This window comes from Bubalus bubalis, chromosome 5, assembly GCF_019923935.1.
Source record: "Bubalus bubalis isolate 160015118507 breed Murrah chromosome 5, NDDB_SH_1, whole genome shotgun sequence".
NCBI lineage: Eukaryota > Metazoa > Chordata > Mammalia > Artiodactyla > Bovidae > Bubalus > Bubalus bubalis.
In genome coordinates this window covers 36,047,467-36,075,033 of record NC_059161.1, presented here as the reverse complement: position 1 = coordinate 36,075,033, position 27,567 = coordinate 36,047,467, and the positions used below count along the sequence as shown (strand labels likewise).

The following is a 27,567-nucleotide window of genomic DNA, read 5'->3' as shown; positions in this document are numbered from 1 at the left end:
GCATGTCTCATTTAAATAGAATCATATATTTGATTTGTTTTTCACTTAGCTTGATGTTTTCAAGGTTCATCCATGTTGTAGTATGTATCAGTATTTCATTCCTTTCTAAGGCCAGCTAATGTTCTATTGTTTGAATATTGTTGTCATTGTTTAGTCGCTAAGTTGTGTCCAACTCTTTTGCCAACCCATGGACTGTAGCCTTCCAGGCTGTTCTGTCCATGGGATTTCCCAGGTGAAAATACTGGAGTGGGTTGCCATTCCCTTCTCCAAGGAGTGACTCTTTTTTTTTCTTTTTGACGTTTGTGATCAGCTGGGAAGGTTTCACGCAGAGGCATGTTGAAAAGGATACTTTGGGCTTCACTCTGGGTGCTGAACCAGCATCACAGAGTGGGCTGGTGTGGTTGTCTCTAGTGAGACTTGTACATTTAAATGGACAGGAAAGTTGGTGTCAAATCATTCTGTAAGTAGTAATTAGAGAGTCAGAAACTTAGCAGTGAGCACAGGTCAGGAGTCAAGCTGGAGGGCAGATGGCTGGAAAGTAAACAGCCTTGGAAGAAGGCCGAGCCAGCTCACTCCCAGTTGCATTTGTTTAGTCATCCAGCCAGTGATAGTGGTCACCTGCTCTGAGTGTCACGGGATGTTCGGGGTGCTGGGGATTCCCTCGTGTACTCAGTAGCCTGCATAGCTTGTCATGTCATGTCATGTCCTATGGCATTGTGAGCTAGGTGTTAACATAGCTCAGGTGTTAACCCAGGGGAAAGTTATAGGACTGTAGGGCCTGTGGACTGTCTGAGGAAGTCTAATTGGAAGATGGTTTACTGGTTAATTTAATAGTTGACTACCATTGAGGTTAAAGCTTTTAGTGGTTTTTGTAATGAATCTCGTATTGGTTTCCTACTGCTGCATAACAAATTACTCTCAACAATAAGGATCACCCCAACTTAAGACAAGAATGATCATTTATTAACCAGTTTCCAGGTAAGACAGTTGACAATGTATCATGCATTAACAGGGTCTCTTTTTGGAAGAATTTTAGCCATCCTTCTGTCTCTGTGTAGGAGAGAGACTGCCTGCCTGACTGCAGCTCCCAGTGATGGAGAACTTGAGGCATCCACTTCTGAGAATTTACAGATGGATGGTACAAAGCCCCGACAATCATCTTACACCCAAGCATACAGAAGCCCGAAAGAGGCCTAGCGACCTAATCAGGGATGTAGTTATTTAGTGGCAGAGCCATGTACTCCAAGCCAAGGATTTCAGTGGGAAAATTTTTAACATGGATATACAACATTCAGTCTCTGACACTTTTGCTTCAGAGAGCAAGTGTGTCTAGGTATACAGGGTTCCCTGGTGGCTCGGATGGTTAAAAAAAAAAAAAATCCACCTGCAGTACAGGAGATCTGGGTTCAGTTCCTGGGTTGGGAAGATCCCCTGGAGAATGAAACGGCAGCCCACTCCAGTATTCATGCCTGGGAAATCCCATGGACAGAGGAGCCTGTGGGCTAACATGTACAGTTTCCTTCAGAGGTTTTTTGTTTGTTTGTTTTTAAGAAAAGATAGATAATACCGTATCCATGGGGTTGCAAAGAGTCAGATACAACAACTTAGTGACTGAACAACAACAAATACCTTTTAATTCCTCTGATACATAGACATACAAGAAAATGTTTTCTGTACCTAGATTCCCAGTAATTAATCCTATTTCTAATTCTTATCTCTTTACTTCACCCTTCCTTATTAGCTATGGATTGGGGCAGGATATATACCAAAACTTGAGTTTCTTCATCTGTGGCATGGGCTCAGTGACCCTTGTGTTGGAGAGTGTATTGAGGAACTTCAAGGAGGATGTAGTCTGGGAGCCCCCAGTGTCCACGTTGAGACTGTGATGTCCTGAGAGAATGGAAGATGTTACTTGGAATAGAGAGCGTGGGTACTAGTCTGAGCTCAGGAAGAATGCCAGGTCTCGAGAGAGAGTTAAGAGTCATCAGTAAAAATGTGGTTATTAAATTGTCCTATTTGCTGTTTTTCAACTATAAGTAGTTGAATAGGACTTAACTAGTCATCCTGGAATACTGTGTATAAATTCAGAATGTACTTAGGAAGTAGAGTCAGGAATCAGGAACAACATACTAGAAAGCTTGGGAATGCCCGCCTGGCTGGCTGGCATGTCTCCTCTCGGACTCGTTGCTTCTGCAGCTGTTTACTGAAAACATCCTGCTTTACTCCGGTCACCCTTTCATTGATGTCTTAAATATCTTATACCAAAACCAAAATGACACTTTTCAAAGCAGTATCAATAGTTTACCTCCAGCCGGAAGTGTGTTTTAGGTCTGGGGTGATGGGAACCTGTAACAGACAGGAGTATATGAATGAAATTCAATAGGTTCTTCTCATCTGGTGGTTGGTCAGTGAGAGCCATTGATGGACAGGTAGGTGTTGTGGAATACAGATGTTTTAAAGGCTTTGATTTCTTCTGGGCATCAGTGTTCTTTTTTCTCCCCTTACCCCTCCTTAACGTAGGCCCACATTTAGCGGCCATCTTCAGTTTTCTTCGGCCGCTCTCTGCCTTCAGGAGAGCAGTGACATCCTCTTCTTCCCCCTGCCTGGCTTGTGGGCTACACTTTTGTCTCTCTGTTGGGGGGAACTGTGGTTTGCTTACTTGCAGATCTGCCTGCTCTTCAGCCCTCTGAGAAGCAGCAAGTTATTAACATAAAATTTTATGCAGAAAGCGGGGCAGAGGAGAAGGAGCCATCTTCACAGTGGGACTCATTTTAATACCTACAGTGTTTTCCCAACAGTTACATAAGAGGACTGAGGAGAAGTCGCTGTTCAGAAGTCCCGGTGAGTTTCTGACTGTGATGCACTAGTTAAAATTCAGCAGCAGGAGTTAATTTTGAAAGCTCTCAGCCGGGGTTAATGCCGAGAAGTTGTCTTTTACCATTTCTGTAGCATCGCTCCTTTTCTCTGCCACAGACACAGGTCAGGTCCAGCAACCAGGACCAGCTGCACGGGGAGTTGGATACACACACAGGGGAGATGAGCACACACCTCATTCTTTGGCTTTATCCCCCCAGTACTCTTCTGTGTGCAATCCAATCTGATATTAAGAAGAATTTTTTGGAGATAGGTAGGGAAGTGTTTTTATGGCCAATTTAAAAGATGAACAAACCAAGACAAGACTACACTAAGTTTGGAGACTATAGCCTTTACCTGTGCGTTCAGAGACCCGTGGGAAGCACTGAAAATCTTGAAATGCACATGCAGGCAGCAGGTGCCCATCATCTTCTTGATCCACACCCTCTCTTGGACTCCATTCTCAGGCTTCACCCCATCCCTGGTTTCCAGATAGTTTACTTTTGTCACCCTTGATCCTCCTCCCCTGGTTCAAGGATTTGGTGACAGACATGTTTTTTTCCCCCCCTTATCTATAAAATGGAGATATTAGGAGCCCCTGCTTCGCAAGGCTATTGTGATGCTTAAATGAGTCCCTATAGAGCCCTTCAGACAATGCCAGCTGTTGGCTGCCATCATTGTTGAATAGGGTGGTATCTCCGTACCCCTCTCACATCCTGACACAGAACAGTGACGCTGCCTGCCCTAGGCCAGCCCTGCGCGTGGGGGGATCAGCATCTGGACAGCCAGTAAGGCTGTCGTCTCCCGTGGGCACAGGGCTTGGGAGGCTCAGACCTGGGGCAGGCTCAGCAGTGATGAGCAGAACTTTTGAACTGGTTCCTTTATTGTAAGAGAGAACAGTATCGCATTTGACCCAATTACGTTTATCCCTGTTAAGTTTCTTCCATTTCAAAAGTGGCTGTGCCTAAACAGCCATGTCATAATTTCCTCTCTGGAACAGAGGAGCAGACCAGATCTAGGGCTTCTAAGTTTGAATGTCATGTTCTTTCCATTCAACCAAAAATGAGAGATAGAACTCTCCAGATTCTACTAAAACCCAAATTTACTAAATACTGTGTTCAGGTAACTCACTTCTTTTAAAAGCCAAGAATTAAACGTTCTCTGTCAGGAACTTAAGGGGGCGTCCCCCCCTAGCGGCTCAGTGGTGAAGAATCCGCCTATAATGCAGGAGACATGGGTTTGATCCTTGGGTTGGGAAGATCCCCTGGAGGAGGGCATGGCAACCCACTCCAGTATTCTTGCCTGGAGAATCCCCATGGACAGAGGATCCTGGCGGGCTGCAGTCCATCAGGTCATAAAAGAATTGGACACAACTTAGCAACTAAACAACAACCAGAGCTTATATGTAGTAACTTCTGATGGTGATATGAAATTTCAGCTCAGTAATAGAAAACTGGCAATGTGTCTAAAATCTGGAGTGTAAATCATTATGTAACAGGACAGAAGTGCTAATGATCATACAACGGCAGTCACATCACAGTGTATAAACGTGTCAGATTAATGTGTTGTACACCTTGTAACAGAATGATGCATGTCAAAATATATTTCAGTAAACAATATAAAATCAAAATTGAAACACAGTCACAAACTTAGTTGTAAAACAAAGCAAAGAACAAACTCCTTGCCATAAATAAACCTGTATTTACATTTGGATCTCATCTGGCTTTGGGGATTGAGACATAGAAGAGGACTTGTTCTGTGCCCTGAAGGAACATACAAGGTTGACTGGAAACAAACAGCACCAGAGAAATCAGGGCCAACAGCCCAAGAACCTCGGCTCATGGATATGTGAATGGCTGGACTGCAAGCCTGTGGCACATAAGCAGGGCTGCCTGGCACATGGGGCAGTGACCCAGCCACAGCGCCTGCCTGTTAAATGAACAGTCTTCGTTCTTGTTCACCTTTGACATCTTAGCATTCCAGCATCTATTCTCCATCAGGGACAGAACAGCTAATGAAGAGGGATGTAACTCATGAGGCCAGTTGACGAGACATTGAATTTAAGCACTGGAAATGTGGAATTTCAGCTCAACTGCTAGAATGCTGTTAAGAAGCAGACTGTGTCTGTGAACTTTCCTTTAGAAGCCTCTAGCACCTATAAGTCGATCACGTTAATTATGAAATTCAAATCTCAAAAGCTTCGAGGTCTTTATTTGCAGAGAGATGAGTTAATAGAGGGGAGACTGCAGCGTCAGTAGCCTGTTTAACATACTGACTGACCTATTCTAATCATTGACTGCTCTGAGTGGGTTGGCTTTGTTTCGATTTTAAAGGCTACTCTACATTTCTGGTAAACCACAAGGTAAAGGCTGGTCTCTGAGAAGCAGATGTTTTGTCAGTTCTGAGGCCTTGTGGCTTTCCATAGAGAAGTAACTGTACAGGCCGCACGAAGCTTTTACTTCCTTTTTTTAAAAAAAGTGGGGCCAATGGTGCTTTGCGCTTGATAGCATAGTGCTTGATATACATTGACAGCAGTGGTCTGTGTTTACCACCAGATGTCAGATCCACATTTCTGGAAGTAGTTAGTTTGAAATGTCTATAAGACAAGTGTTCCCCGTGGGCTTGGACCATAGATTTAGCCTTAGAAATAGTGGTGAGAATCTTGGATGGTATTTAGAGCCAAAGTAACAGTGGAAATCGTATTGGGAGGGAGTTTGGAGAACAGGAACCCCGAAACAAAGTCTTGGGAAGACTCAGATTTATAGAGGTTGAGTAGGGTTAGGGTTAAGGTGAAATGAGGAAAAAGAGCAGAGTTTGGTGTCGTGGAACCAATAAAATAAAAACTCTGTTACCAAAGTTCAAAACGGACCATTTGGCACTGAACAGTCTGGTTCCACCGTGACCACCCTAGCTCAGGCCCCTGTCATCTCATGGTTTCACTTGTGTATTAAACACTTGGGAGTTCCACCCGCCTAATGCTCTAGGGAGGCAGGGTGGTATAAGATTCCATTCCTGTCTTTTCAGAACTTATAGACTATGAGTATACGAGCCTTTAGACAAATAAACACCAAGTGAATCATCAGGGAGATAGTTGGGGAAGTCTCATTTTGGAGTGGGAGGGGTTTGAGCTTAAGTTTGAGGTGAACTGGAGGTAGGCTGTGGAGAGAAGTATTAAAGGTACCGCAGTCAGAGCTCAGACTAGGATGGTGGCAGCGTTGGCCAGGTGGCATTAGTGGATGTCTGTTTGGTAAGGTAGGCTGGGGCGGGGTCCTGGTGCACCTGCATTTGAGAATGCAGGTCTAAGGGGTTAAACATCCCCCCTTTCCTGAAGAGGTCCAAGAGCTAGTTTTAGTGCTCAAGGGCATGATGGTACAGGACTCATGATGGAATCTGTGGTCTTGACAGAGCCTCGTAAGTGGCCTGATGGGAGAAATGGATTCATAGACTGGCACATAGGAAAGAAGGGGAAGGGTTTGGCCTGGGACTGGTGCTTGTATGGGTGGGAAAGGAGGGCACGGAAGACCTTTCTTTGGAAGAACAGCGAGGACTGGGTTTGATCTGGGGGGAAACAGGAAGGGCAGAGTTACAGATGATGGTGCCATGACTGAAAATGGATTCTCTGTAGACCCTTAGCCCTCTTTACCGAGACTGTGGCAGTGACGTGGGGCATGGATTTCAGAGCCCGGGTTTGGAATTCTGCCTTTACCGCAGAGGAGTTGGGTGACCTTGGTCTGCCTGCTTAACTGACGGTGCCTCAGCTTCCTTGTTGGTAAAATGGAGATGATAACAGTACTTCCTTGTAGGGTATAAGGACTCTGAGGCTCCAGGCACACAGTAGGTATTTAATAGCTATGTTCAGGAGATTATAACAAGTAGAAGACTTAGGGTCTGACCTCAAGTTTGTGGAAGCCCCTTCCCTGCTCTTTCCGATTCAGTCTTTCTCAGGTGCTCCTTCGCTTGGCCGACTTCTCCCAGTGAACCTGTTGTGTGTCCTCTGGCATTGGGCCCTCCTTCGGATTGCATGACCCTGCCATTCTACCACCTTACTCATGCCAGAGCCCACCTCAGCTTTCTGTAGACTCTGTTACCACTTCCCACTCTGCCCCTGTCTTTTCTGGAGGCCCTTCCCACCCTTCCACACCAGCAAATGCTCTGCTCTTTGAGATCTGACCTCAGTGACCATGACAGTCTGTACCTCCTCTCGGCTTCCTTGCAGCACTGGTGAGCTGCCATTCACTACTTCATGCTTGGCTTCCCTGAGACTCAGATCATTCTCTAATCTAATAACCTTGCACACATTTATCTTTCCTGCTAAAGATGAATTCATTTGAATAAAGGTCCATGACTGCCTGTTTGTTATTATTTTAAAAATTCCTCCCAGTGTTAGGTGCTCACTAAATACTCAACTCCTGAAAGTAGATTAAGAAGTTAATTCCGAAGGCTGAAGTTGAGTTCAGGTCATCCCAAGCTCACACTGGGTTCCCTCACCAGCCTCTCCAACTGCACTGCAGCCAGTCTGTCCCTAAGGCCCGTCGCAGGCCACCCCACCCCTCGTGCAGTTGCTATTCAGTCTTCTCGTGGAAGGGTCACGCTAGCACTTCTCTGCTGGCCTCACAGTGGCCTAGAAGGCTCTGCAGCCTGGCCCTCTCCTGCCTCTTCAGTCTTATCTGTGGCACTGCACTTTGCACACCCTGTCCTCCTTGCAGTTCCCAGAATGTTCCCTGTGCCCTGCTGGCAGTCCCACTAGAGCCCACTGGCAGGCTGCTGCTTTTCCTGTCAGTTCCTCTAAAACACCCACTGAGTGAGTGCTTCCTCCTCCTGGCCCCACCTCCAGCCCTTTGTTCCTCTGTGGCTTCTCTTTGGGGCCCAGAGATTGATGTGTTTACCTGTTTGCCAGCCTCGCTTCTTGAGGGCAGGCGATCTCATTCCTCTCCAGATCCCAAAGGAGATCCTCTGCACTTAGCCCAGGAGGCGTCCTGAGCATGCGGATGACACTTGTTTCAAGAAACAAGGGTCACTCTTCTTCAGACTAGAAAAGAGCTGGCTTCTTTCTTGTGCCTTGACAGATTGTTCCTTTTGAACTATACGAATTATGTTGAAAACTGACAGTGATGAGTCATATCTTAGAAAGGGGTGAAATCGGAAAATGCAGAGCCTCCAGGAATGGAGTAGGAGGTTGCAGATCGGTCTTGCAGGCCAAGTCTGGCTCTTCGCTGAATTTGCCCGGCTGGTCTCCACCGCGGGGAGTGGGAGGGACGCTCCTCCCGGTGGGCAGGTGATTTATTGGCTGGGAAGCTTCCGCGGTGACTTAGTTGTGAAACGGCACCCTGCGAGGTGCCGGCTAACGCCTGGGCCGGAGGGATCGCGGGAGTCCTCGGGGCCAGCCCCCAGCTTCGCAGCTCGGGGGGCGACGGGCGTGCGCCGCTGACTCGGCCCACCCGGGGGAAGCCCAGGGACTGAGCGGCCCGGGAGGGGCCCCGAGCGCCCTCTCCTCGTGCCCGCCGCGGCGGGGAGGAAGTTTCCGTGCTCCGCCGCCCGGGTCGGATCCCGCTGTTTGGAAGGAGGAAACCAAGGTACTGCGCCGGGGCTCCGCGCGGAGCCTCGGGGCGGGGGCCAGAGCCGGGCCGGCGGGCGGCGCGGCGATCCAGGCCGCCTTTTGCAGCCGCCCGCGGCCGCGCCGGGCTCTGCGCGCCGCTCCGGTCTCCTCCCCCGGCGGCGGCGGCGGCGGCGGCGGCGGCCTCAGCCCCGCGCCCCCCGCGCCCCGCGCCGCGCGGCCCCGCCGCGGTCACACGCCGAGCCGCCCGGCCGCCTCCGCCCTGCGCTTTGTGGAGCACGAGCCGAGTGACAGGCGCGGCCTCTCGGCGCCGGGACCCGGAGCGCGGCCGGCCGCGGCCCCAGTACCTGTGGCTGCCGGCGTCGGGGCGCGGGACCCAGCTTCTCGCCCGAGGTGGGGGCCGGGGAGCCGGCAGGGCCCGACTGCGGCGGGAAGGGGCTGCTCGGGGGGAATGGGGCAAAGTGAAAGTCCCGGACCGCTGAGGAAATGGGGGGCAGGGGGGCCGGGAGGGGGCAGGGGTTCTGGTGGCTCGGTTTCTAGTGCCCAAGACGGCGGGGCAGGTCGGCGGGGTCCGGGGTCCGGGCCCCGGTGGCCTTCCGCCGCGCTGGTGAATTCCTGGGATTAACGAAAGGCCTTTTAACCCTCTAGAGTGCCCTTCTGGAGGAAAGTCTCCAGGTTTGGTTGTGTTTCCCTCTTCTGCTCAACAGTATGGGAAGCTTCGTTCTCAGGTGGAGACCACTTGTGCTGCTTTATTAAGAAATCCGGAGCGTATTTATACCTCCGTTGTTTATACCTCCGCGGACCGCTGCGGAGACTGGAGGCACCCAGGGCACAGATCGCCTGTGGCCTCAGACACAGGATGTCCTCCTAGACCTGTCTGGTGTGCGGGACCGGGGACCGGATGGAGGCCGTCGGGGGCCTGCGGGGCAGGGGGTCCCAGCTGTGCCGCCGAAATATTCCCCCAGCGCAGTCAACATTCCCGCTCAGACTTCTTTGCGGTTGTTGTTCTGCTGATTGCAGATTGCTTTGCTTTGCTGACATCCTGTTTTGTTTTTGGTTTTTACATCCCATTTGTTGTTTCTTTTTTATCACAGAAACGCTTCGTTAAGGGGCTTAGGCAGTACGGCAAGAACTTCTTCAGAATTAGAAAGGAGCTGCTTCCCAATAAGGAAACAGTGAGTACAATTGGACTTTATGTAACTTGATTTTTTTCCTCTTCGCTCTTGCTGCTTCTCCGCACTTGATCTTATGAAATGGTTTCTTTTAACCCTGTGTTGTGCTTGGACTCAGGCAGTCTCTAGGATCCTATTCGATTTACTTCACTTTCGGTTTTCGCTCACGATTCTAGATAGTAAAGTGACAGATTATGCTTACCCTCACCCCACCCCCAAGAAAGTGGATTTCAGAACCGAAGAATCTCTGGCATCAGAGGGTTGGTGGGGGAGGGGAGCCTGGGGTGTTGGGAAGTTAACATCTAATTTTAAATACAGTGGCTGAAATAGAAAATACCATTTATCACGAGTTTGGATTTGGTTATTATCAAAAGTCATCAACAAATAATAGAGCTAAGAGGTTTGTAGCTTAGTATACTTTAAATTCTCATGGGACTTTAATCTAGTTAACGTTGGTGTGTTTTGAAGAGTAGTTTTAACTAATTTTCCAGCCCTAAAAGTTTGTACTTTTTTTAAGTGTGTACTTTTTATTGGAGAGATATCAAGGGTCCTATAAATTGCTTGAAATGAGGCTTTAAAAAATTCCTTTGGTACTTCACGAAGCTGAGAGTCAGATCTGATGACGGCTCTTGCTAAATTTGGGGGGAAGTGGGTTTGCTGAGAAATCTTGGGAGTGAAGTTACATGAAGAGAATACCACTCCAATTAAAATAAATAAATAAATTTTAAAATAAAAAAAAAAGAGAATGCCAGTAGGAGATTTGTTCAGTTTTATCTGACTGTACCTGTAATTTCCTACAGGTGGTATTGGAGGAGAGTGGGGGAACCCTTGGCTAGGCCAAGGAGTAGGGGAGACTGGAAGTGGAGTAGGACCAGCCTCATCAGTGTCTATGGGCCCTAGAAGTGACTTCAGGACCTAGGGATGGGAGGTGAATATTTAGGCTTTGAGCTGCTGCTTTCCCCAAACCCTCCAGCCCCACCCGCTGCTTTTGGGAGTGGAAGGAAGAGACTGTTCTGGGAGCAACATCCATGCCAAAAGCTGTGGGGCAGTTTGGATTTTGGTTTCTAGTTGAGTATTGTTTATTGATTTCCTCTTATTCAATTTTCATTCTTTTCACTTTTTTTTTTAAACAAAATGTTTCTGGACATGGTTTCTGTACAACACCTTATAAACAGACCTCATAATAGGGAAGAAGGTTCTGAGATTTCAGGTATAGCCTCATGTATATTCGTTTGTGGTTTGCATTCATCAATCATAATTAGATGAAACTTTCAATATTTATTATACATCTAAATATGCTGAGATAGGTCATTTTGAGGATAGAGGAAAAAAGCTGTTTATGGACAATAAAATATGAGATGAATCTATATAATCAACTTACATTTTACTTTTTCCAGAACAGATTGGAAAAAGGTATTTAATGTGGAGCTATGAATGAAATACTTTTATGTTTTCTGAGGATTTCAGTTATTTGAAGTAAAAACTAAAAAGACTTTACCCAAGTACAGGAATTTTGGTTTGGCCAGATTGGAATGAAAATAAGATAATTGAGGAGATAGATCTGAGCTGATGTGAAGGCCCAGATTATGACCTCTCAGCCTGAGTTTTCTCTCTCCTTGTGCTCTGCGAAAAAAGTTTCAAATCATGAAAAATTTGATACGTTATCCCTTGACAATTATTTTATTTCTCTCAAAAAATAAACTTAATAGCAAGATTAAACATTGAGTCTAAAAGCTAGTGTCTAACATTTGGAAATGCCAAACAATTTGCATTTTATCTCCCTTGAGGAGAGGGAGCTGCATGACCTATAACCTAGGGAAGGGTCTTCTGATCTGTGTTTCCTCCTGCTTTTGGTTGGCCCTTCTTCTTACTGGTGATGTCTGACTCAGAGTTGTGAGAACAGCTACCTTCTTAGCAAGTTTTCTGGTCTTCTCCAGGTGCCTCTTTCCTGAGACCCTTCCCCATCACTTCTCTGCCACCCCTGTTTCCCAGCCACGTGGCTCCTTACCTCCCACCTCCTCTGTCACCCAGCAGTCTTCCTGTTTCCAGCCTCTTTCTCTGGGCACCATCATGGGAGAGTCATTTGCAGGACTGGATAATGGATTAGGGCTGACATTGGCAAACCATTCCTAGTGTCCTTCTGGCTTTTGCATGCAATTAGAGGGTGGTAGTAGGATAAATCTAAGTATTCTAGTCAGCTGCAAGAGGCACTCATCTTGTATTTTCCTTAGTTATCAACATGGCCACACTAGTCAGCTAATCATTCACAACACATAGGGAGGGGAGGGCAAAGGTTATTTTTTCATTGTTGCTGCAGTAGAAGAGAAAATTTTCAGGTATGTGTTCTTGGTTCAGGTAGAAATCTTCATATGGTCATGCCTTTTAAAAAGGTGTGTGTATGTGTGTGTAGCGAATCTTGCTAATCTAGATACTTTCCATATTCTGTTCTATTTACCAGAATTATTAACTCATTTCTTTGCTATTTTCAACTGACTGGAAACTTCAGAAGGGTGTCAGCATCCAAAAGAACACGCCTGATTGGGCATGGGCGCAGGGTCAGCAGACCTGTGTTCTATTCTTGGCCTTACTGGTAACTATAGTACTTGATGATCTCTTTTAACTGAGCAGTCTGCTTTGAGTTGTTCATTGGAAGGTTCAAATCCTGTGAGGTCAAATTCTGACCAGGCCTGGGAAATTATTTTTTCTAAAATGATGTGTCTTTGCATGAGAATTTTACAGGCATTCTAATCTCTATAAAATGTTTGCACATCTTTGGCTGTTCCTGTGCCAGAGACCAGTCATCTGCCACTTAACCTGGCACAGGGTCTTATGCAGATTACTCAGCCTCTCTGTCCTTGATTGTCTGTGTCTGTAAAATGGGCTGATGCTTCTGGCCCTAGAATTGTTTGGAGAATTTACATGAGATAACGTCTGTAAAGGTTATCTGTAAAGAACAATTGTTCTTCCTGTCTACCCCCAATTAAAATAGCTAAATACTATGAAAAGTACAGACTTGTTTTCTTCTTGTAAACATATTGAACCTATATAAAATGAAGTTACCTATTTTTCATTCATCTGTCTTATAGAAAAGCGCTTTAATTGAAAACCAGTGTGTGGATGGCACAACCTGGTTAAAAGGGTGTAAGTCCTCTGTCTTGGAGCTTCGTTGAGGAGCGTTCCATCCCCACCAGGCCATTCGGTGCCGTCATGCGTTCAGAGCTTGCTGGTGGTCATGATCAGCTTCCCCAGCTCTTTTGGTTTCTGGTGTTGATTACTCAGGAGCTAAATCTGGCTTTTCTCTGAACACTGCTGCCCACTGAAGTGGGAATAGTGGCTGTGATTGTGGAAAACCAACTGTTTATACAGGCTTAGTTGAGTGGGTGTTACATGTTAACCTCATGGTTCGCAGGAGAATAATTACAGTAGTTTAGCATCACAGTCGTGCAAATATCCTGTAGCTTCTTTCTTCCAGTTCTTGCTTTCTCTAGAACTGTTTGCCTCCCTCAGTGTGCTTATGGGATGTATATAAGTAGTAAAAAATGGTAAGGAATTTTTGCTGAGCATCTCAGTTTCTCCTTGGCTGTATGCCTCTTCTCTCTCAACATACTGTTTGGTCTAAACAACATCAGAGTCTAGGGTATGAATACATTTGTATAAATCACAGCAAGTGCCCCACGGCTGAGCTTCTGAGAAATGGATGGGGAACGAGGCCTCTTTTCTTCTTTAAGCACTGCCGTGTCATCATTGGATTGATGAATCACATGACCTTTGATGCTAATGTAATGACTGAAGACCAAGGTCTCTTGTTGAGACCTAATAGAGTTGAATCTTAATTACTAGGAGAGGAATCCATGTTATATATAATATAAAATATTAGGTGGTCCCAAAATAATTTTTTGTTTGATTTTTTACACATTGTAGTTTTCTTCAAAATCATGAGATGATTACTCAGGTGAAGGTGACATATACATATATCTTCTTTCATGCTGAGCACGTCCCTTTGTTTGAACCCAGGACTTTATGTGTCTGACATATGGGTCGTTGTCCCTGGAGTCCTGTCTGGCCTTTGTGTAAAGCTCTACCTGCTGTTGGAGTGGACAGGTTCAGCCAGCATTGCATCTAGACAGGGAGGGAGCGCTACCTTAGTGACCTGTCTCTGCTGCAGCCGACTTTACTGAGAAGACAGTTTGATCCACCCTGACTTGGTAGAGAGAAGAGGTGACCCCAGAGGGTTATTGGCCTCTGGACAGAGAAGGGAACAAGTACATGCTCTTGACTGTCTTTCTCATCTCTTGAGTTTTATTTTTGAGTACCTCACCCAACAGAGATGAAGTTCGGGTTGTTTGTCAACCCAGTTACTGGTACATTAAAATTTACTATACCAGAAATTCATTTTCATCCACTTTCCATTTTCAAAGCTAGCTAAACATTCTGTGTAGTTCAATTTTAGAAAATTTTGTATACCACTGAGCGTGGTGATGGTGAGATGTCTGTGAAGAGAAGCAAAGAGCCTGCACTGCAGCAGGAAAGGTGAGCCCTGTGCATGGTTGGCAGTTTGTGCTCAGGGCCCTGGTGGAGGGCCAGGCCCCGCAGGGACCATGGGGGCTGGGGGTTTCTGGGAGGCTAATTGGAGGATGTGGTATTTGAACTGAGCTTTGAAGGAAGAATACAGGCTGAGGTTGGGAGGATGGAGGAAAAGCGACTTTGCAGCTGTAGGAAATATCATGAGCAAAGGCATGGAGACAGGAAATTGCAAAACGTGCCCAGCAAGTCCATGAGTGCTGTTGGGGAGAAGGCTGCATGAGCTGATGCCATGGCACGTGAGCCAGAATTATGGCTTGGAGGTGAAGCGAGGGGAAACTTGTACTTTCCCCAAAGAGTGAAATTTGGGGACCCACTGAAGGAGTCTGAGAAAAGAGGTGAGAGCATGGGAGCTGAGCATTCTCTAGCAGCGGTACCAAGAAGGTGGAGACCAGAGAGGAAGGTTCTTGCTAATTCAGTGTAGTAGTAGGACAGAAAGTGGGGAGCCAAAAATGGTTTGTAGACATGAAGGCTTTTATCTGGACTTTCTCTATTGAAAACTTACTGGGTTTTTTTTTTTTTGCTGATTTTTTTTGAAGGGGACTAAAGGGCCAGCTGGTTTTGATGCTTTGAATTTTTTTAACCTTGGGTGATAGGATGAAAAGTATTGGAGATTTAAAATTTTAATTTGAGAAATAATATGAAAAATCAACCATCTTTCTCAGCCGCATTTCTGAGAATGAATTCTACTATGTATGTGCTTAACTTCTGAATGTTAAATTGTTCCATTCTTCAGGCAAAGTATCTTTTGCATAGAGCACATTTCCCTCAACAAAGAAGAACCACTTTTGAGAAAGGGCTATAAGATGGAGTAATTGGGATTCTGTTAATACTAAGAGGTTAAAACTGACTGGAGTATTTAAATATGAGTGTTCAGCATGAAGTTTTATTTAACTTCAGGTTATAACCTTAGATAAACAATTTTCTAGCCTCATTAATGCTTAATCTAATGTTATATAACAAAGTGTGGACTTCCTGAATCGGTTGATACTGTTGAGGACACAAATGTGGTATAGCTGCATAACATACTTGGTTGTAAGCCAGAGATCTCTGACGGCAAATGCTGTGTATACTTGCTGCTCTCAGTGTGGTCCTCAGACCAGTGTTATCCTCATCACCTGGAGTTTGTTAAAATTGCAGCCTCACAGCCTCCTGTCCCTTCCTATTGAAGCAGAATCTGCATTGTAATGAGCGCCCCAGGTGATTCGAATGCAAAGTAAAGTTCAGGAAGCCCTGCTGTTTACAGTGATGAGGCCCTGCAGAATCTCAATCCTATCTGTTAGATTCATTCTTAAAATAATGTTCTTTTCATTCTGTTAAAACTGTAGATTATTTCACTGTTAAGTAGAGCTTAATTTCCCTTTTCAAAAGATTGTAAAGTATTTCAAGGTATTTGGGAACTTCCTGGGTGGTCCAGTGGCTAAGACTCCCAGTGCTGGGGGCCGGAGTTTGAACCGTGGTCAGGGACCTAGATCTCTCACTTGCACAACTAAGAGTTCACATGCCACAACTAAAGATCCAGCCTGCCTCACCTAAGACCTGGTGCAGCCAAATAAACTAATTTTAAAAATGAAAAGTATCTGGGCTTATTTTCATTATCAGTAATATTATTTCCTGATATAGCTTCCCTCTTCCCATCTTACGATTTTTTCCTCTAGAAACACAATTGTAACTCATGCCATATTTCCTCTTTTTTTTTTTTTTTTTTTTTTTTGGTTGGGGGGCTGCATCTTGCTGCCTGTGGGATTTTAGTTCCCTGAGCAGGGATCCAACCCAGCCCACAGCAGTGAAAGCACTGATTCCTAACCAGTGGACCTTCAGGGAAGTCTTGATGCCATGTTTCATATAAACACTGTTGTCCCCTTTATCTTTTGACATGCAGTCATAGTGAGTTAGGTAGAGTAACCCCTACTTGTTTCAAATAGAAAACTTTTTGTTTGAAAGGATGACCATTGCCTATTAATATGATGTTTGCATGTTTAATACTACAGTGTTTTTAGGTGTTTCTTTCGCTGGAACCCCAATATATGAAGGAGAAACATAAATGTTTTGAAAGGTTGGCAGGAAGTGGGTGTGAGGACTGACATGTGCCATACCTTTCTTTCCCTTAATAAGTTGTCCTGGGGTAGACACACATAGTTGGGATTTTCCGTTCAAGGCAGAAGTGATCTCCCATACAAACAGGCACTGCAATGTGGCAGCAAGTACTTCGATCCTATAGTTGTTCCCATTAAAATGGAGCAGAGCCTATTGGTTGAGAGTCTAGACTATATGGATAGTGGTCTGGGCAGTTTTGACTAGGGAAATCTGAGGGAGAGTGGCTGATGCCCTTGTGTGAGTGAAATTTGCTTGTAAGAAACTTTTGCTGCTGATGTTGTAGGGGAAGGGAGGTCTTTGAAAATTAGACGAGTTTTACATTTTTATTTACTTATTTTTAGAGTAATTGTTTTTAGTTTTTTTAGAATCGGTTTTATGTGGCATCAGGTTAAACAGATTATATCAAAACTCCCAGAGAATTATATGACTTTAAACCAAGGGCCTTGGATATTTGCTGTTCCCAGTGTAAACATCTTAGCCTGGTCTTCGGAACTATTAGGACTGGTGGGAATGGCATGAGAGTGCTTCAATTTCATGGGATCTATTGCTTGTAGAAACTGCACTCAAATGAAAAACACCATGGACTTCTGATGTTATTGAACACAGTGTTGCTTGTAAGCATCAGTTGTTCATTTGCTGTTGGTATTTGCTGACATATATTTCTTACGATTTGGTGGGTCTTGGTTACCTGGTGACCTTTGAAGATGAAAACATTTGTGACTTTTAAGGCCTAAATAGACTCATTTATTTATTATCTAGTAAAGCAAATGGACGGTTTGAAATGGTCTTTAAGAAGACTTTAAAGTTGTGATTATAGTCAGTGTGTTTATCTCCTTGGAGCTCATGTTTTATATTTTAAGTGGATTTTTTTTTAAGCCTTAATAAAACATGACCCCATCCTAACTTTGAAAATCCAGTTTGCTGATGTTTTTAAAAAAATAAATCTTGTCTGTTAAAAAGTGACATTAAAAATAAGTTTTAAAATTATTAGCAATCATAATTCTTAAATAATTGGGTTTTTTGATTCATTTTAATCTTACCTGAAATTATGCCAATGAGTAATACTCAGGAAAATAGAGTAAAAATTAATTGTGTTGTTTTGAAATGTGATGCAAAGCCTTCACCTTGGTCTCATTCACAGCTGCTCACCAGTGGTGGGCAGGATACCTCGCCCTTGAAAAATGTTTTCTGTTGGGTGTAATTTGAAAGCCAATTGTATTATGGAAATAGTAGAGGCAAGCACGAGAGACTTGCTTGGGACACTAAGATTCCATTAAGCTCTGTTTTCTTTTGGAGATGTTTAATTTTTAAGTTTCCATTTTAATGACCTTTGTTATTTTTCCACTTTGGAAATACGATTCTTCTGTTCAAATCCTTCTGAATCCTCTATATGGTGGCACTGTAATTCCCAGGATTTGGCCTTTGAGGAGACTGAACTACCCTCACAAGTTGGCAAGATTAAGAGTGTTTGGAGAGAAGGTTTTTGGGGAACCTTGGTACCCAAGACCTGTGTGCTGTGGGATATCTGGGATGCATGAACGGATGCTTGCCCTACTGCAATTCACAGCCTAGTGAAGAGGTTGGTGGCTTTGTGTTCTTTCCTGGAAGGTTCTGGGGCTGCTGTCGCCGCCAGGATCCTGAGCTTGGTTGTGGGGTTCTGCCTGGGGTTCACGTCTGCAAAAGCCACATGGGCCTCTTTCTCTGTGGGCTGGCAGCCGTTACCCGAAGAGCCCAACTTCTCTCAGCGAAATTATGTCTTTCTGTCCTTTAAAAATGCTCATTTCTTCTGTTTTAATTTTGCCGTGTAGACCCTGCTTCCTTTTTTCTCTGACGCATTTCTCTTCTACACATATACATGCATCTGTATATTTATATAGAATGTAAGGCCTTCTGGGCAGGGATCTCATTTTAATACCTCTTTATTCACCTTTAGTGCCCTATAACAGGCCCTGATTTAATATTTATTCAAGATGAAGTGTGTGTGTATATGTTCACACATATGTGAATGTTAGGATAGAAATGCATTGTGTGTGTACCTATGTCTTAAAAGCTTAAAAGCCCTCAGTGTATTAAAGGAAAAGTCCTCCTCATCTTTTGCTCTTTGTGTTCGTTTTCATGATCTGCTTAGATGCTCTTTTAAAGACCGGGTGAACCCTGGACATCCCAGGCCTTCCACCATGTAAGGGACAGGAATCCTTATTAACTCTGTCCCAGGATAGTAAGCCTGTGGCTCGGGGTTCACTGTGCACATTGGACTTCCTGTTCTGTTTATCATGGGCAGTAAATCACCTCTACTATTTGCACAGCAGTTCTGTTTTCTAGATTATTTATAAGATTGAAACCCATTGTTTATTTTTCTCAGCAGGTTTATTGAGCGAGTCAAGAATAAAGTATTGTCTTAAGCAGTAGAGTAAGCCATTAGCCAATTGCAGCTTGGCTTCAAAACATAGAGTGTGTGCCTGTGTGTATTTGTGCATGTGTGTCTGTGCGTGTGTGTGTGTATGTGTGTGTACTGGAGGTGAGAGCCAAGCGAGGTGGAGGAGGTTCAGTGTTGCCAGGTCTTTGCAGCTTTGCAGGGTTCTTGTGACTGTTCATGGGTTTATTTATTTTTTTCTTCTTTTAGTCAGTCAGTGAGTCACCATCATATGCTATTTTATTATCTTGAAAACAGTCTGGAATTTTTATCCTGTGTCTTTGCCGTACGAGTGAAACACCACTGGGGATGTTTTGAACAGTATTAAGTTGAAGTTTTTCCTGTGATGTTTGGTTATGTATTTTCAGCTGCAGCTATTGTCTCTTTTGTTCCCAAGTGCAAGAGTTTGGATTTTTCTTGAGTTTGGCAAGAAACGGTGACTTTGGTGTCTTTGATTATTTTCGAGGGCTGGAAGCAGTGTAGGTCCCTTGCCTCTGGGATTTGGTGATTATTGATTTAGGCATATGCTTCCTAACATCAGAACTCAGTTCATTTCCCCACAAACGCTCTGTTTTGGGAATGTGTTAATGAGGCACATTGAGCCAGGTCAGAGGTTGTAGCCTTGAGTTGTCTAGAGAGGTGTTTAAGTTTTGGAGGGAAAATATGGAACTTGTGTGATAACTGAATTCAAAAGGAAATCAGCCCTGTGAATCTGTAAATACACCAGCAGCAGCATAAAAATGGCAGCAAGTGAACTGCAGGCATTCTGGACAGTATGGGATAAAAAGCAAAACCTAACTTTTTTTTGGCTACACTGTAAGGCTTACAGTTCCTTGACCAGGGATCTTAGTTCCTTGACCAGGGAGTGAACCCAGTCTCTGTCCTAACCACTGGACTGTCAGGGAATTCCCAAAACTGAAAATAAATTTCTGCGTTTACTCTGTCCTCTGGACTGAAATTTACTTATCAAAACTTGAAGCCCTATTTTTGGTCTAAGCCTGTCAGGTGACTCAGGAGAAAAGTGTGTTTCTGACCATATGATGTCTACCAGATGTTTAGACAGAATGATCCAGGTAAAGGACAGAGTGACTCTTGTACAGCCATCTTGTATTCATGTTAAAGTGCACAAATTTGAAATTGAAGAGTATGCACCCGTGTCCAGTCTGTTTGTCTTTTAGACTCAGACCAAAGCATACTGTTTTCTCTTGTACTGTGTTCTGTTCTAATCACTGATTTCCCAAATGCTGTGTCTATAAATACCTAACATTGTTACCACATTTTTCTAGAAATCAGTGACTTCCGACGTCTAGGTAGTGAGAATGTATACAGTTTGTGGTTTAGTCCTCACACAGTTGATCATCCTGTTCCGCCAGCTCCCTGGGTGTCAGGAGGAGATGAGGGCAGGGTTTCTGCTCCGTCCCGGTGGTCGCTCCCACAGTAGTGCATATCAGCGTGAACCCCAGTGCTAGCCTGCATGCTGTGGACCATGCGTGGTGCCACAGGAAGAGCATGCCTCCTGGAAGATGTGCCTGGAGGGCTGGAAGCTGTTTGAGGGTTAGGTGTTTTAAATATTAAAAAACTTGTTTGAAATGTCTTGCCAGAGGAAGTCCTTGAAGTATCCTTGCTGAGGAATTTTCCAAATACCAAGTCCCTCTGCAGCATTCCCAAAGACTGCACTTCACTGCTCCTGAGAGCCCAGTAACAGTGGACCCTTTAAATGCAGTTTAAGGTGGTTTTGGACTGCAAGGAGATCCAACCAGTCCATTCTGAAGGAGATCAGCCCTGGGATTTCTTTGGAAGGAATGATGCTAAAGCTGAAACTCCAGTACTTTGGCCACCTCATGCGAAGAGTTGACTCATTGGAAAAGACTCTGATGCTGGGAGGGATTGGGGGCAGGAGGAGACGACAGAGGATGAGATGGCTGGATGGCATCACTGACTTGATGGACGTGAGTCTGGGTGAACTCCAGGAGTTGGTGATGTACAGGGAGGCCTGGCGTGCTGCGATTCATGCAGTCGCAAAGAGTCGGACTCGACTGAGCGACCGAACTGAACTGATCATTTGAAACGCCTTCCTTTTATTGAGCAGGAATCAGAATCACTTCACCTCCTGGAGGTTGACCCTCCCTCACCGAGGGCTCTCAGATGGGTCAGGGCTCCAGACTGTGCCAGTTGGGTCCACCCCATACCTTGGGTACTCAGCTTGGGGAGCTGAGGGGGTGCCCTGTCTTTGCCCAGCCACCCTTCCCCCCGCGGGGGGCCACCCCTTCCTCACCTGGCCCTTCCCTCTTGCCCAGAGGCAGGTACCTGTGCTTATTTCAGGGCACACTTCCCTAGCTTAACAGAAAGCCACATTGCAGGCTTTGTTTAGTCTGTTGAGTTATACACATCTTGAGGTTAGCATCTTTACCCTGGCTCTCATTTCCCACAATGAGAAGGTGTTAAGATGACCTGATACATTAGTGCATACTAAGACCAACCATCAGCAAGGCCATTTTAACACCCACAGTAAACTTGAGTAGAGTTGTCCAGTAACAAACCACAGCATAACCATGCATGAAGCTGTAGGCTCTTCTCTTGTGGGAAAAACCATTAGCTTCAATCATGGCCCCACATCCCACCACAGGAACCTATCAGCACTACCCTTCAAGTGTAGTACCCCTCAAATGAACTACCCCTCAAGCCCATTCCTGCATGTTTGGTAAACCGTGGCTGGAGATGAAATAGCAGGCCTTTAGCAGACAGACCTAGGGGTTGAAAGCAAAGCTGAAGGTCTCCCCTGTCCCTCCAGGGAATAAAGCCTGGAAGGGGCTGTTTGTGCACTAAACTGCCAGCCCTGTTTCAAGGTAAATTATTGCTCTGGTGAGTGCTATCCGTTCTCCATATTGGACTTTCTGATTTTCATTGAGCCTTTCTCCTCACCAGATCCCTTCCCCCTCTTTTCAGATTGGTTGGTGGTGATGGTTTAGTCCTCTTGTCCTATCTGACTCTTGCAACCCCATGGACTGTATCCTGCCAGGTTCCTCTGTCCTTGGGATTTTCCAGGCAAGAATACTGGAGTGTGAGGCCATTTTCTTCTCCAGGGGATCTTCCTGACCCAGGGATGGAACTGAGGTCTCCTGCATTGCAGGCAGATTCCTTACTGACTGAGCCACCAGGGAAGCCAGATTGATTGGGGCACACCCCAACAGTGTGCTCCATGGTGAGTGCACCCCGACCCCAGGGTGACAGCCTCACCTGTTGTAATCTGCTAACCCAGTCTGAGTAAGAAGCCAGCATTTTGATCTGTTCACTTCTGCTGCATCACCGACTCAGTGGACATGAATTTGAGCAAACTCCGGGAGATAGTAGAGGACAAGGAAGCCTGGCAAGTTGCAGTCCGTGGGGTCACAGAGTCAGACATGACTTAGTGACAGAACAGCGACAACAAGGTCTGTCATTCGGCTTCACAGCCTGTCTCTTGGATAAACACAGATCCTTAGGTATCAGGTTGACCATTTCCTGTTCTCAGATGCTGTACTCCTGTACTCCCCCTGCTGGTTTTGAGACAGGTGATGCTTCTTAAGAAATGTAATCGGCTCCGCACTGAAGATGGCATGGTCCGTTTCCCGGGCCTTCAGCTGTGAATGTAGCACAGGAAAAGCAAGAGAACTCCCTCTGGCTATGGGAAAGTTCCTTCAGTTTCTTAGGCAGGGCTAGCCAGGAATAGATGTGGTAGAGATTGCTCTGCCTCACATCCCGCTCCTAAAATACTACCAGACCCTGTAGCTGGTTTGGGGGCGTTTCTCTGTTTGTTTTTCTGCTCAGTTCTTGTTTTCCTTCACTGCACCCCCCTCCTTCAGCCCAGCCCCCTCTCCCCCCAGCACTCTGCTGGAGTCATTTTTTTATAGCACACATAACCTTTAAGCCAGAAAGAAAGTGTTGCTTATAACAGAATTAATCTCTTTTCTGCTTTTATTTTGAAAAGTCCTCCCTGTTGTTTAATGTGGAGGATATTCGTGCTGAAAGCCTGTTCCAAGTAAGCATTCGTGCATCCCAGAGGAACTTTTGATTTATTTCCTTAACTCTGCCCTCCTTTCTCTGTGGTTCAGAAACCTTGAATGGTCTGTGAAGCTCTGAGATTTCAGTGCGGAACAGTAGTTGGTTTAAGAGCCCCTCCCACTATATAAAGGCCTGCTGGTTTCCACATGCTGGGTTTTTGACTCCCTGAAAGGCTGACCTCTCACAAATTTTGGTTCTACAGTGAGGTATCCTGGGTTGGGGCCTTGGTAATGCTTTTGATTTTTTTTTTTTTCCTTCTCTCCCTGTTTGAAAAGTTGTGATGAAAATTCCGGGCTCTTGGCCAGCCTGTGGGATGTGCTGCAGTAGGAATGTTTCTGGTGCCCTTTGTTACGGTTCAGCTTTGATTAGGTTTATTTCCCGTAAGCTTGATTTTTGTCCCCACTCCCCTCCCCTTTTTATGGCTAAGAAGGTTAACTTAGCCAAGGTTAAGCATTTTATTGCGCAAGCTGCTGCAGCCTTTGCTGGGTCACCGTGCCAGGCTTCTGTGAAGAAAGAGACATGGGGAAGCAACCTTTCCCTCCATGTTTCCGTTTCTTCCTCTCAAGACTTCTCCCAAGCCTTCTCCTTTTAACTCCTGCTTTCAAGTATGCAAGCTCTGTTGGTACCCCCGCCCGCTGCTCCTGTTTCTTCTACTCCGGGTGTTCCAGGAAGCCATGGTTCAACTTGTCTTGAGATTTTGTTAAGCTGAAAATCATGGTAGGCCTCTCTGGGGTTTCTGTCAGGTGTGGGGGGAGGAGGCCCCCAGAGCAGCAGTCGACAGACACTCCTTTGATCCTCCTTGTGGTTCTCCGTTTCAAAAGGAAGAAGTGGTTGCAGCTTTAGTGCCCCTGTGACTGGATTTATAGCTCTTTTCATCCTTACAAATGAGAGCACTTTACAGACATCGTTACTTGGCTCCCCCCATTACCCCTGCTGGGGAGGGGGGGCTGCGGTGTTGCTGGAGGGAAGGAAACTGAGGCGCCCCCACCCGAGGGGGCCTCGCAGGCAGGGTGGGGGTTGGGGTGAGCCCAGGGTAGAGCCTTGGTGGTGTGGGTGCTTGCCTTTGGGGCCATGGTTGCTTTTTATAGGAGGAAAGGGAGACTTTATTACCATAGAGGAGCTTTATTCACAGCAGGGTTCCTTGGCCAGCCTGCAGTGGTGAAGCATGGGGACCTGAAATCCCCCTGTGTCCGGGAGCGGCTGGCATGCAGCCCTGGGTGAGCTGGCGCCAGCCCTGTGCTGGAGGTGCTCTTTGATCACTGCCCCAGAATGTGCTCAGTCTCTTTCTCTTGGGAAAAATTTGGTCCTGCTTCCCTCTGGGTTAGGTCCTGGGAGCCTGTCAGTCCTGTCACAGGGGAAGGTGGAGCTTGCTCACGGCCACACAGCTTCATCTTTTCCAGACTCTGCACTGAACCCGTGTGAGCCTGTGTCTAGCTCACCCTGGTCCCCCTAGACTCCGCAGACAGCACCCCCAGACTGGCCCCTCCTGATCAGGAACTTGCCATTAGTGTAGCGCTTATCACCAGTGTCCCTGTTGCCCCGCTTTGATGGAGTCCGTTTGTGAGGCTTAGCTTTTGTGTCTAAGTGTCTCTGGAGCTAATGGACGGCTGTGTAGGGTGATTGTGTTTTTCTTCATTCCTTCTCCCAGAGTCCTGTGAACTTGTTCTTGCTCGAGCTGAAAATTTGGCCTAAAGTTATACATGTAAACAATACCTCTTAGATTTTTAAAGAATCTGTTTGGGCTAAAAGGAATAGAAATCTCCAACTATTCTAATTATTCCCAGCTCTTCCTTTCTTCTCTCATAGACACACAGTTTTTTTAAACTGCAGTATCACATATATAAAATGTTAGGGTTATTCCATGCACAGTTCCCTCTTAAACCTTTTAGTTTGAATTAATTTCAAACTTCCAAAGAAAGATTGCAAGAATAATATCAAGAATTCCCATATATCCTTTACCGAGATTCCCCAGATGTTAACATTTTATTGCATCGCTTTCAACTCTGCCTTTTTCATTCTTCCTTTAAAAGCCTGTGTGGTTTTTTCACCCTGAGCTATTTGAGGGTAAGTTGCAGACCTGTTGCCCCCTTTCTCTGACAATGCCTTATAGCACCCTTAGGATTTGTAGAAAGGATATTAACTGCCTGCTTCCCCACCCAGGCCAGACCCTCCTTCCCGCTTCTGCAATGGAAGGACCCATAGGTTAGACACTTTGAGGCAGGCAAGAGGTTCTGCTTAAGATGTGTTCATTTTTGAGTAACCTGTGTGCTGGTGTCAATAACTTTAAAAAAAGGCCCAGTTTCTCACTTCATAAATAGAAACAAAACGTTCTGATTACTCATGAGAACTGAACAGTGTATTAAAAGCTCTACATGGTGATCCAGCAGGATTTATCCCAGGAATGCAAGGATAGTTTCACCTCAGTTACGTACTGCTGCATGATGTAGCTCCCCACCCAGACTTGGTGGTTTAAAACAGCCGTTGGACTATGTTCTTGGGTCCTGTGGTTCAGCAGACTGTGAGGGTGATTGTCTTTGCTCTGTGCTTTCTGAGCCTTCAGCTGGGAAGACACAGATGGCTGGGGGTGATGCTGGGAGCTCACAGCTCATCCTGGCTGTGATGACAGAATTGTTTCTGAGGCTGGGTTGGTGGGCGCCGTCAGCGGGAGTATCTCTGTGGTTATACTGGGCTTGGGCTTGCAGCGTGCTGGCTGGCTCTTCAGGAAAGCGAGGCAGTTACATGGCCCTTTCTGACATCGATTTAGATGTCCTGTCATCATTTCTACCACATTATATTGGTTACAAACAAATTACTGAGGCCAATTCAGATTCAGAAGAGGAAAATTAGACTATTTTTTGATGGAAGAGTGACAGAGTCACCATCAAGAAGAGCATGTGGGCTGGGAGATACAATTAAACAGTGGTGTAAAAAGGCATGCAGTAAATTGTAACGTTCTGCATAGTAACAACTCTTGGCATCCAGGAAGACAGGTGACCCTTGAACAGTGGGGAGATGGTTAGGGGCAACAACCCTCCTCGCAGTAGAAAATTTGCATATAACTTACAGTTGGTCCTCCATGTGCACAGTTCCTCTCCATCTGTGGACTGAGCCACTCTCAAATGATGTTGTACTGTAATATTTACTGTGGAAAAAATCCCATATATGTGACTCCGTGTACTTCAAACCCATGTTGTTCAGGGGTCAACTGTAGTAAGAAATCTTTATCTCAAAAGGAGTACCTACCAGATACCTACATTAAGCATCATATTTAAAGGTGATAATTTTATAAGTACTTCATTTAAAATAAAGATGCTCAAACTGTCATCACTAAGATGAGAAGTGTACTCAAATTTGTATATAATGTCATCAGACAAAGTGTACAAGACACCTAGACACAAGGAATAGAAGAGACAAAACTGTGATTTGCAGCTGATACGTTTAACTACATCAAAAAGTTGGACTTAATTATAGAACAAATGAAAATAGAGGGGAACTGCCATAGTTAAAAGATCAAAATCATCCACGTTCCTGTGGACCAACAATAACCAAGTAGAAAATGTAATAGACTAAAGATACCAATGTCAATATCAAATACCAATCTCAATATGAAAAAAGCAACCCAATCAAAAAATGGGCAGAAGAGCTCAATAGACACTTCTCTAAAGAAGACATACAGATGACCAACAGGCACATGAAAAGATGCTTAACATTGCTAATTATTAGAGAAATGCAAATCAAAACTAAAATGAAGTACCATCTCACACCAGTCAGAATGGCCATCATCAGAAAGTCTACAAATAATAGATGCTGGAGAGGGTATGGATAAAAGGGAACTCTCTTACATTGTTGATGGGAATGTAAATTGGTGTAGCCACTACGGAGAACAGTATGGCGGTTCCTTAAAAAGCTAAAAATAGCTACCATATGATCCAGCAGTCCTATTCCTGGGCATATATCCAGAAAAAGCAGAAACACGAATTTGAAAAGATACTGCTGCTACTGCTAAGTCACTTCAGTTGTGTCCAACTCTGTGCGACCCCATAGACGGCAGCCCACCAGGCTCCGCTGTCCCTGGGATTCTCCAGGCAAGAACACTGGAGTGGGTTGCCATTTCCTTCTCCAATGCATGAAAGTGAAAAGTGAAAGTGAAGTTGCTCAGTCGTGTCCGATTCTTCGAAACCCCATGGACTGCAGCCTACCAGGCTCCTCCGTCCATGGGATTTTCCAGGCAAGAGTACTGGAGTGGGGTGCCATCGCCTTCTCCGTTGAAGGAGTCATAGTGGAAGTTAAATAAGGCAGGCAGCAGTGATTACAGGTGATCTGAATTGAGCTCTCATTCTGTGAGGGCACCATTCTAAGCACTTAAACAGATGAATCTCCAGAATAGCTCCTGAGGTGTGTGTACTGTTGAGGTAAGTGCTATATGTTGTTGCTGCTGCTGCTAAGTAGCTTCAGTCGTGTCCGACTCTGTGCAACCCCATCATGTTACTCATGAGGAAATCAAGGCAGATGGCTACACAGTTCACACTGAATCAGCACTTGAGCCCGGACAGTGCGGCTGCAGAGTGCCAGTCTGCCGCTGCACCAGGCTGTTTCTGCTGCAGCATCTGTCACGTGGTGCGTGTTCCGTGAGTGTCAGCCGCTGGTGCTTCCTCCCAGAGGGGACACGCCATGGCTGCCTCACTGGGCATGTACAGTCACATGGCACATTGGAAAGCACCGTTGTAGGTATTTGTCCTCATTACCTTATGAATTTCTTCATGCTTTTAAAATGAGAAGATGCTACTGAAAATGAATAAACCGACACTTCATGGTGAAAGCAATGCTGTAATGACAGTGAATATCATGGGGCTTTT

The 27,567-nt window shown here is 45.4% G+C and overlaps 1 protein-coding gene across 8 annotated transcripts in view; it reads left to right on the top strand.

Moving 5' to 3' along the window:
- The window catches only part of RERE (arginine-glutamic acid dipeptide repeats), a 412,205-nt gene that overhangs the window by 347,835 nt on the left and 36,803 nt on the right, over window positions 1–27,567 (top strand). For 4 of the 8 annotated variants that reach the window (XM_044942961.2, XM_006076676.4, XM_006076677.3 and 1 more), the window contains one exon: window positions 9,502–9,582. The exons of 1 other annotated variant lie outside the window; for it this stretch is intronic. In XM_044942961.2, the coding sequence (XP_044798896.1) occupies window positions 9,502–9,582 (81 nt within the window). Of the gene's footprint in view, window positions 1–7,729; window positions 8,129–8,204; window positions 8,427–8,736; window positions 8,801–9,501; window positions 9,583–27,567 lie in introns of those variants that run through there. 3 more of the 8 variants (XM_006076680.3, XM_025287237.2, XM_025287238.2) reach the window with 3 other exon arrangements.